Source organism: Nerophis lumbriciformis, linkage group LG29, assembly GCF_033978685.3.
Source record: "Nerophis lumbriciformis linkage group LG29, RoL_Nlum_v2.1, whole genome shotgun sequence".
Classification (NCBI taxonomy): domain Eukaryota; kingdom Metazoa; phylum Chordata; class Actinopteri; order Syngnathiformes; family Syngnathidae; genus Nerophis; species Nerophis lumbriciformis.
The window spans coordinates 32,775,001-32,785,495 of record NC_084576.2 but is presented as its reverse complement, the minus strand read 5'-3'; the positions used below and the strand labels follow the sequence as shown (position 1 = coordinate 32,785,495).

General features: G+C 40.4%; 1 protein-coding gene across 2 annotated transcripts in view; it reads left to right on the top strand.

The window, feature by feature from the left end:
* Positions 1 to 760: 760 nt before the first annotated feature.
* The window catches only part of LOC133571935 (E3 ubiquitin-protein ligase MSL2-like), a 16,032-nt gene continuing 6,297 nt past the window's right edge, over positions 761 to 10,495 (top strand). Inside the window, exons 1-2 of one of the 2 annotated variants that reach the window (XM_061924477.1) lie at positions 761 to 854; positions 8,697 to 10,039. In XM_061924477.1, the coding sequence (XP_061780461.1) occupies positions 830 to 854; positions 8,697 to 10,039 (1,368 nt within the window). In that variant the 5' untranslated portion in view covers positions 761 to 829. Of the gene's footprint in view, positions 855 to 2,412; positions 3,215 to 8,696; positions 10,040 to 10,495 lie in introns of those variants that run through there. The other variant, XM_061924476.1, reaches the window with a different exon arrangement.

Here is a 10,495-nt window from a genome sequence, read left to right as displayed (position 1 = left end):
GGTCAGTCTATGTTTTGGGTCCGTGTACCGATTCTGAAATGCAAATAAAAACTAATTTTCCTGCCATTTTTTCTATTTCCATTTCTGAAACAAAAGTTGGACAACTATTGAATGACACTTTTTTTTTTAAACGACAATATGAGTCCTGCTGAACAAAGGTGTTAGCGTTATGCTAAAAACACGCTAAATGCCAAGGAAAGGCTAAAATACTGCTTTCGGTTAAATTTGTCATCACACAGATAAACGCGCATTTTTGCATTTTGCATAAGCATGAATTGGATTTTTGTGTTTATCTGGAAAAATACAATCCATAAAAGGAAAACAGCACAAAATCAAAATTTTTTGGCAATATTTTAGTGAAAATCAACCCTTATTTGTTTGTTTTTAAATATGCCATACATAGTAAAAATCGAAAAACGACCCTAACTTTGTTGTTTGATTTGCCTTTCAGAATTGGAAATCGAATGAACGGAAGGCACACGGACTGTGTTGGTCATTTCATCTTATTCTTGTCAATGGAAATGAAAAAAAAAAATGATTTATTTAAATTCATTTTAAAATGACACAAATAAATATAAAACAACATGTTCTTCTTTTTTTGGTGTTAAAAAGCAATAATTACATCAAAAAAACGGTTTGATTTTCATTTTATATTTCATACAACAACAATATAAATCTCTAGTAAACCCCAAACGGGAAAAACAGACCAAAACGGATGTTTGTCATATTCTGACCCCGGAAGTTTTTCATTTCAAAGTAAAAGCGGGGATACTACAGCTCGGATAAAATGCCGACATAGAAATGATTTTACACATCTACAGAAATCTCTATGCGCATATCACACGAAAGTGGAGGTAAAAAAAAAAAGGATTTGATCATGCAGTAGACAACAGTTTTTTTTTCTTATTGGCTAGTCCGTGTTCCTGTCTTTAAAGTTGCTACTTTATATTTGGTCTGCTTTTTAGTTTTTATTGACATGTGTGCAGAGGTGGGTAGTAACGCGCTACATTTACTCCGTTACATCTACTTGAGTAACTTTTGGGATAAATTGTACTTCTAAGAGTAGTTTTAATGCAACATACTTTTACTTTTACTTAAGTATATTCATAGAGAAGGAACGCTACTTTTACTCCGCTACTTTTATCTACATTCAGCTCGCTACTCGCTACTAATTTTTATCGATCTGTTAATGCACGCTTTGTTTGTTTTGGTCTGTCAGACAGACAGACCTTCAAAGTGCCTGCCTTACTGGTGACGTTTCACTTCGTTCCACCAATCAGATGCAGTCACTGGTGACGTTGGACCAATCAAACAGAGCCAGGCGGTCACATGACCTGACTTAAACAAGTGGAAAAACTTATTGGGGTGTTACCATTTAGTGGTCAATTGTACGGAATATGTACTGTACTGTGCAATCTACTAATAAAAGTTCCAATCAATCAATCAAAAGTGTGAAGGAAAAAATATACTTTTTTATTTCAACCGTACATCCCGTCAAAAGCCTAAAGACTGATCGCACATGAGGACGTTCCTGTCTTCACAATAAAAGTGCCGCTCCATCGCGCCTGCGCTTTCAAAATAAGAGTCTCCGAAAGCCAGCGCAAACAAGCTAGCAAGCTACGGAGTTTGACGCCATTATATGTCTTGTAAAGTGTATAAAAACGAATATGGAAGCTGGACAAATAAGATGCCAAAAACCCACCACTTTTCATGTGGTATTAGACAGAAAGGAGGAACTTTTCTTCTCCTCCATTTGAAAACGTGGACGTTATCATCACTACTGTCTGATTACAATCAACGCAAGTCATCAGAATCAGGTAATACACCAACTTATATTCTAGTCTTCATGAAAGAAAGGAATCTATATGTTAAACATGCATGTATATTCATTAAAACACCTTTAACATGTAAACAAAAACAGCAAAATAAATACATATCAATGTATATGTATGTATATATATATATGATATGATATGAGTGTGTATGTTACTCATCAGTTACTCAGTACTTGAGTAGTTTTTTCACAACATACTTTTTACTTTTACTCAAGTAAATATTTGGGTGACTACTCCTTACTTTTACTTGAGTAATAAATCTGTAAAGTAACAGTACTCTTACTTGAGTACAATTTCTGGCTCCTCTACCCACCTCTGATTGTGTGTAGAGATTTCTGTAGATGTCAGACTTCCGGTGTCTGCAAATGAAAAAAAAAATACACGTTCTGACTCCTTTTGTTTTAGATTTTATTTTTTTCGTTTTATAAAATAAAATTCAAACAAACTTTTTCGATTTTTCCATTTCCATTGATGGAAAGAACAAAACATACACGGATCCGTTTGTTTGTAGACAAAAAAAAAAAAAAAAAAAAAAAGGGTAACCACGGTAACACAGCGAAATCTCGCGAGACTTTCAACTCGGAGAGGGGTTGACGCGAGGAAGTGGAAATCAAAAAAATGATTGATGCAATTTTTTTTGAAAAACAAAACAGCCAGCGATGTGTACTTTCTCCGCCTATCGACTGTTAGAGCACCGCGTCGGGGAAACAACCAAGGCATGAACTCGCGTTTGGCAATTCCCTCTACGAGCACGGAATAAGGCAACAAGGGAATCTGAACATTTCCGTTAGCAGTTTATGCTAGCCATGCTAGCGCTAATGGGTTAGCTTTGTTTACATCGAGCGCGCGCTTGTGCTAACCTCATTAAAACCTCCTTCTATATATTAGCTAATTCATTTAAATTCTAATTATGTATCATTTCACGGAGGCTGTGATACACTAGCTACACAATGCTAACGCTTTGATGATGGCTCCGTTTACGATCGCTGTTAATGTTGCCAAATAAATCAATTATGACGACAGTTAAGTGACGTCATCAAGTCACATTTGCATAAGAAGCATTTCTTGAAGCGAAGTAAACCAAAAATTAAAAAAAAGGGGATGCTAACGTTAAGCTAGCCACCTGCCGAGCTAGCGTTAGCATGCTAGCTGCACGTTTGATCACTAATCACTCAAGTTAGTGCTTGTTGTTTATTTGCTCTTCGCCGGGACTGGACTATCTGTTGGGCATCGGACCATGAACCCGATCAACGCCACCGCGCTGTACGTGTCCGCCAGCCGGGCGGTGCTGCAGTGTGACCCGCGGCAGCCGCACACTTTCACCGACATGCTCGCCCTGCTGCCCTTCTTCCGCCAGTCGCTGGCCTGCCTCGTCTGCGGTGAGCCTCATTTTTGGATAGAACCTCATTTATTACGTCATTTATGATGTCATTTGTCTCTTAATTAAGAACGATTTTCTTGATACTGAATTTGTGTGACTTGCACTGCAAAAAGTCAGTGTTCAAAAACAAGAAAGAAACACACAAAAGTAAGGGGTATTTTTACAAACCCCGTTTCCATATGAGTTGGGAAATTGTGTTAGATGCAGAGGTGGGTAGAGTAGCCAGAAATTGTACTCAAGTAAGAGTACTGTTACTTTAGAGATTTATTACTCAAGTAAAAGTAAGGAGTAGTCACCCAAATATTTACTTAAGTAAAAGTAAAAAGTATGTTGTAAAAAAACTACTCAAGTACTGAGTAACTGATGAGTAACATACACACACATATCATATATATATATATATATATATATATATATATATATATATATATATATATATATATATATATATATATATATATATACACACACACACACATATATATATATATATATATATAAATATATACATACATTGATATATACAGTATATAATTTATATTTATTTGTTTTGCCGTTTTTGTTTACATGTTAATAGTGTTTTAATGAATATACATGCATGTTTAACACATATAGATTCCTTTCTTTCATGAAGACAAGAATATAAGTTGGTGTATTTCCTGATTCTGATGACTTGCATTGATTGTAATCAGACAGTAGTGATGACAAACGTCCACGTTTTTCAAATGGAGGAGAAAAAAAGTTCCTCCTTTTTAGTCTAATACCACATGAAAGTGGTTGGTTTTTGGCATCTTATATGTCCAGCTTCCATATTCGTTTTTATACACTTTACAAGAAATACATTGGCGGCAAACTCCGTAGCTTGCTAGCTTGTTTGCGCAGGCTTTCGGAGACTCTTATTTTGAAAGCGCAGGCGCGATGGAGCGGCACTTTTATTGTGAAGACAGGAACTGTGCAGTCAGTCTTTAGGCTTTTAACGGGATGTACGGTTGAAATAAAAAATGGTCTTTTTTCCTTCACACTTTTGATTGATTGATTGGAACTTTTATTAGTAGATTGCACAGTACAGTATATATTCCGTACAATTGACCACTAAATGGTAACACCCCAATAAGTTTTTCAACTTGTTTAAGTCAGGTCATGTGACCCCTGGCTCTGTTTGATTGGTCCAACGTCACCAGTGACTGCATCTGATTGGTGGAACGGAGTGAACGTCACCAGTGACTGTATTTGTTGAAACGCAGGCACTATGAAGGTCTGTCTGACAGACCAAAACAAACAAAGCGTGCATTAACAGATCGATAAAAATTAGTAGCGAGTAGCGAGCTGAATGTAGATAAAAGTAGCGGAGTAAAAGTAGCGTTTCTTCTCTATAAATATACTCAAGTAAAAGTAAAAGTATGTTGCATTAAAACTACTCTTAGAAGTACAATTTATCCCAAAAGTTACTCAAGTAGATGTAACGGAGTAAATGTAGCGCGTTACTACCCACCTCTGGTTAGATGTAAATATAAACGGAATACAATGATTTGCAAATCCTTTTCAACCCATATTCAGTTGAATATGCTACAAAGACAACATATTTGATGTTCAAACTCATAAACTTTGTTTTTTTTGGTGCAAATAATAATTAACTGAGAATTTCATGGCTGCAACACGTGCCAAAGTAGTTGGGAAAGGCCATGTTCACCACTGTGTTACATGGCCTTTCCTTTTAACAACACTCAGTAAACGTTTGGGAACTAAGGAGACACATTTTTTAAGCTTCTCAGGTGGAATTCTTTCCCATTCTTGCTTGATGTACAGCTTAAGTTGTTCAACAGTCTCCCTTCTCATATTTTAGGCTTCATATTGCGCCACACATTTTCAATGGGAGACAGGTCTGGACTACAGGCAGGCTAGTCTAGTACCCGCACTCTTTTTACTATGAAGCCACGTTGATGTAACACGTGGCTTGGCATTGTCTTGCTGAAATAAGCAGGGGCGTCCATGATAACAACACATGTTGCTCCAAAAGCTGTATGTACCTTTCAGCATTAATGGCGCCTTCACAGATGTGTAAGTTGCCCATGTCTTGGGCACTAATACACCCCCATACCATCACACATGCTGGCTTTTACACTTTGCGCCTAGAACAATCCGGATGGTTCTTTTCCTCTTTGGCCCGGAGGACACGACGTCCACAGTTTCCAAAAACAATTTGAAATGTGGACTCGTCAGACCACAGAACACTTTTCCACTTTGTATCAGTCCATCTTAGATGAGCTCAGGCCCAGCGAAGCCGACTGCGTTTCTGGGTGTTGTTGATAAACGGTTTTCGCCTTGCATAGGAGAGTTTTAACTTGCACTTTCAGATGAAGCAACCAACTGTAGTTACTGACAGTGGGTTTCTGAAGTGTTCCTGAGCCCATGTGGTGATATCCTTTACACACTAATGTCGCTTGTTGATGCAGTACAGCCTGAGGGATCGAAGGTCACGGGCTTAGCTGCTTACGTGCAGTGATTTCTCCAGATTCTCTGAACCCTTTGATGATATTGCGGCGCGTAGATGGTGAAATCCCTAAATTCCTTGCAATAGCTGGTTGAGAAAGGTTTTTCTTAAACTGTTCAACAATTTGCTCACGCATTTGTTGACAAAGTGGTGACCCTCGCCCCATCCTTGTTTGTGAATGACTGAGCATTTCATGGAATCTACTTTTATACCCAATCATGGCACCCACCTGTTCCCAATTTGCCTGCACACCTGTGGGATGTTCCAAATAAGTGTTTGATGAGCATTCCTCAACTTTATCAGTATTTATTGCCACCTTTCCCAACTTCTTTGTCACGTGTTGCTGGCATCAAACTCTAAAGTTAATGATTATTTGTACAAAAAAAACGTTTATCAGTTTGAACAAAACTTTCGGCAAATCAAAATTTAAGAAATTGTACCTGAAAGTGCATTACTTTCAAGTCGATTGTTAATTAATAATTTGACCAGGCAAATATAAACAAAACAAAACACCGATAATATGCAGATATGTAACATGTAGATACGTAACATGTAGATACGTAACATGTAGATACGTAACATGTAGATACGTAACATGTAGATACATAACATGTAGATACGTAACATGTAGATATGTAACATGTAGATATGTAACATGTAGATATGTAACATGTAAATATGTAACATGTAAATATGTAACATGTAGATACCTAACATGTAGATACGTAACATGTAGATACGAAACATGTAGATACGTAACATGTAGATACGTAACATGTAGATACGTAACATGTAGATACCTAACATGTAGATACCTAACATGTAGATACCTAACATGTAGATACATAACATGTAAATACGTAACATGTAGATACGTAACACGTAGATACGTAACACGTAGATACGTAACACGTAAATATGTAACATGTAGATACGTAACACGTAAATATGTAACATGTAGATACATAACATGTAGATACATAACATGTAGATACATAACATGTAAATACGTAACATGTAGATACCTAACATGTAGATACCTAACATTTAGATACCTAACATGTAGATACGTAACATGTAAATACGTAACATGTAGATACGTAACATGTAGATATGTAACATGTAAATACATAACATGTAGATACATAACATGTAGATACATAACATGTAAATACGTAACATGTAAATACGTAGCATGTAAATACGTAACATGTAGATACGTAACACGTAGATACGTAACATGTAGATACGTAGCACGTAGATACGTAACACGTAGATACGTAACATGTAAATACGTAACATGTAGATACGTAACACGTAGATACGTAACATGTAGATACGAAATATGTAGATACGAAACATGTAGATACGTAACACGTAGATACGTAACACGTAGATACGTAACACGTAGATACGTAACATGTAGATACGTAACATGTAGATACGTAACATGTAGATACGTAACATGTAGATATGTAACATGTAAATACATAACATATAGATACATAACATGTAAATACATAACATGTAAATACGTAACATGTAGATACGTAACATGTAGATACGTAACATGTAGATATCTAACATGTAGATACGTAACATGTAAATACGTAACATGTAGATACGTAACATGTAGATATGTAACATGTAAATACATAACATGTAGATACGTAACATGTAAATACGTAACATGTAGATACGTAACATGTAGATACGTAACACGTAGATACGTAACACGTAGATACGTAACACGTAGATACGTAACACGTAGATACGTAACACGTAGATACGTAACACGTAGATACGTAACACGTAGATACGTAACACGTAGATACGTAACACGTAGATACGTAACATGTAGATACGTAACATGTAGATATGTAACATGTAAATACATAACATGTAGATACATAACATGTAAATACGTAACATGTAAATACGTAACATGTAGATACGTAACATGTAGATACGTAACATGTAGATACGTAACATGTAAATACGTAACATGTAGATACGTAACATGTAGATATGTAACATGTAAATACATAACATGTAGATACATAACATGTAAATACGTAACATGTAAATACGTAACATGTAGATACGTAACACGTAGATACGTAACATGTAGATACGTAACACGTAGATACGTAACACGTAGATACGTAGCACATAGATACGTAACATGTAAATACGTAACATGTAGATACGTAACACGTAGATACGTAACATGTAAATACGTAACATGTAAATACGAAACACGTAGATACGAAACATGTAGATACGTAACATGTAGATACGTAACATGTAGATACATAACATGTAGATATGTAACATGTAAATATGTAACACGTAGATACCTAACATGTAAATATGTAACATGTAGATACGTAACATGTAGATATGTAACATGTAGATACGTAACATGTAGATACGTAACATGTAGATACGTAACATGTAGATACGTAACACGTAGATACGTAGACGCGCACACAGCTGCTTGGCTTGATGCCAAATATTAGCGTAGTTTAGACCGCCCATCTAGCGTCAACCAATGCAAGTGAAATGACTGAGTTTGATAACAAAAATGATTCCCGGGCGCGGCCACCGCTGCTGCCCACTGCTCCCCTCACCTCCCAGGGGGTGAACAAGGGGACGGGTCAAATGCAGAGGACAAATTTCGCCACACCTAGTGTGTGTGTGTGTGTGTGTGTGTGACAATCATTGGTACTTTAACTTTAACTTATGGACTAAGTACATCATATCAAAAGATGATTTTTAGTTTGTATTCTAATTAGGGTCCAATAAGCCCAAATAGCAAAGAGAAATAAAAAAAAAAGCATGTAAACAAACAGCTTGGGCCTTAAGAGGTTAATTTAAGGTGTGTAGCAAAGCCTTTAGAAAAAAACAGCAAGTTTTTTTTAGTGCCTTGTCTCTCCAAAATGAGAGGTGTGAAAAAGAGGTTTTAAAGGTGTTGTTTGTCCGGCAGGTAAGCTGCTGCAGGATCCCATCTCTCCCACGCACGGCGAGTGTCAGCATTACGTGTGTCTGGGCTGCAAAGGCCAGAAGATGCAGGTCAGGTCGTCGTGTAGCCGCTGCAAGGACAATTCGGGCTTCCAGGAGAACAAGCAGCTGTCGCTGCTGGTGTGTCTGTACAGGAAGCTGTGCCTCTACGTCACACACTCGCCACTGCTGCCGTCCATCAGCAGCAACGCCGAGGTCATGGCTCTGCTGGAGGAGGCGCTCCCGTCACACCATCAGGAGGCCGAGGACGCGGGCCTGGACGAGCCGGATCACGCCGCCGTGGCGTCCTTGACCCCCACGGAGGCGCCGCCGGTGCCCGCCGAGCTCTCGGCCGCGCCGCAGAGCTCCTCGTCAGACCCGCCTTTCTCCAACGGACCGCAGGAATGCAACGGAGATCTGCGGGAGTGCCTGGAGCCCTCCTCCCCCGAGCTGGAAGTGTGCGAGCTGCTGGAGGAGACGCCCCCGGTGGGACTCTCCGTCTCCGACACCGCCACCCTTGAACTCAGTCTGACCACTGGACCCTTCGCCCCCACGCCGGGCACCGTGTGCTCGCTCAGGGACGGGGACTTGGGCGGCCGGGTGCTGGAGGAGGGTGAGGTGTTGCTGCTTAGCGTGGAGGAGGTCCTCCAGACGCTGGACCCCCTGCAGCCCGGCACAGACACTCTCCACGTGGGGCCGCAGAGGACTCACATATCGGCGGACAGAGCGCAGATGTTCCTCCAGTTGGACGCCGCCCACAACTACACGCAGCAGACAGACAGGACTCACGCGCCCCCCGCCTACTCGTCTGCGGCCTTTGCTCCGCCTCCGGCCTCCAAGCCGCCGCCCGTGCGCCTCAAACGCAAGCGATCGCGGTCCGAGAGCGACAGGGAGAAGGTGAACCCTCTCCCCATCGCCTCCATCCTGCAGGGCTCGTCCTCGCCCATGCTGACTCATCACGCCCTGCACGCCCACGCCACGCCCTCCTTCAGCACGCCGGTGCACTCCTACTCCTCCCTCCCCTTTAACGGCGCGCCCCCCAAGACCAGCCGGCCCGCCCAGAACCACAGCAAAGGCGCGCGGAAGCACAACGACGTGGGCTCCAAGAAGCCGCACGCCAAGGCGCGCTCCAGCGGCGGCGCTAAGAGCAAAGAGCGCAGCAAAGACCAGCGGCTGCAGATGTCCGGCTGCCTGGTGCCGCCCGCCCAGGTCAGACCCGCCTACAAGAAGCCTGTAGAGAAGAAAGGCTGCAAGTGTGGCCGCGCCACCCAGAACCCGTCTGTGCTCACCTGCAGGGGGCAGCGCTGCCCCTGTTACTCCAACCGCAAGGTGAGGGTTTAATATATCCTTTAATGGCGGACATGTTCACTTCTTTGTTCCACAGGTGTGTGTGTGTGTGTGTGTGTGTGTGTGTGTGTGTGTGTGTGTGTGTGTGTGTGTGTGTGTGTGTGTGTGTGTGTGTGTATATATGTATATATTGTGTTTGTGTGTATATATGTATATATTGTGTGTGTGTATATATATATATATATATATATATATCTATATATGTATGTGTGGGAAAAAAAATCACAAGACTATTTCATCTCTACAGGCCTGTTTCATGAGGGGGTTCCCTCAATCATCAGGAGATTTTAATGGGAGCATTCACATACCATGGTTTATATAGGGCACAGAGTGGGTGGGTACAGGCTGGCGTAGGGGCGTGGTGATTGGCTCATGTGTTACCTAGGAGGTGTTTCCGTCTGTGGCGGCATGCTGTTACAATTTCGCTGCGCTTGTTGA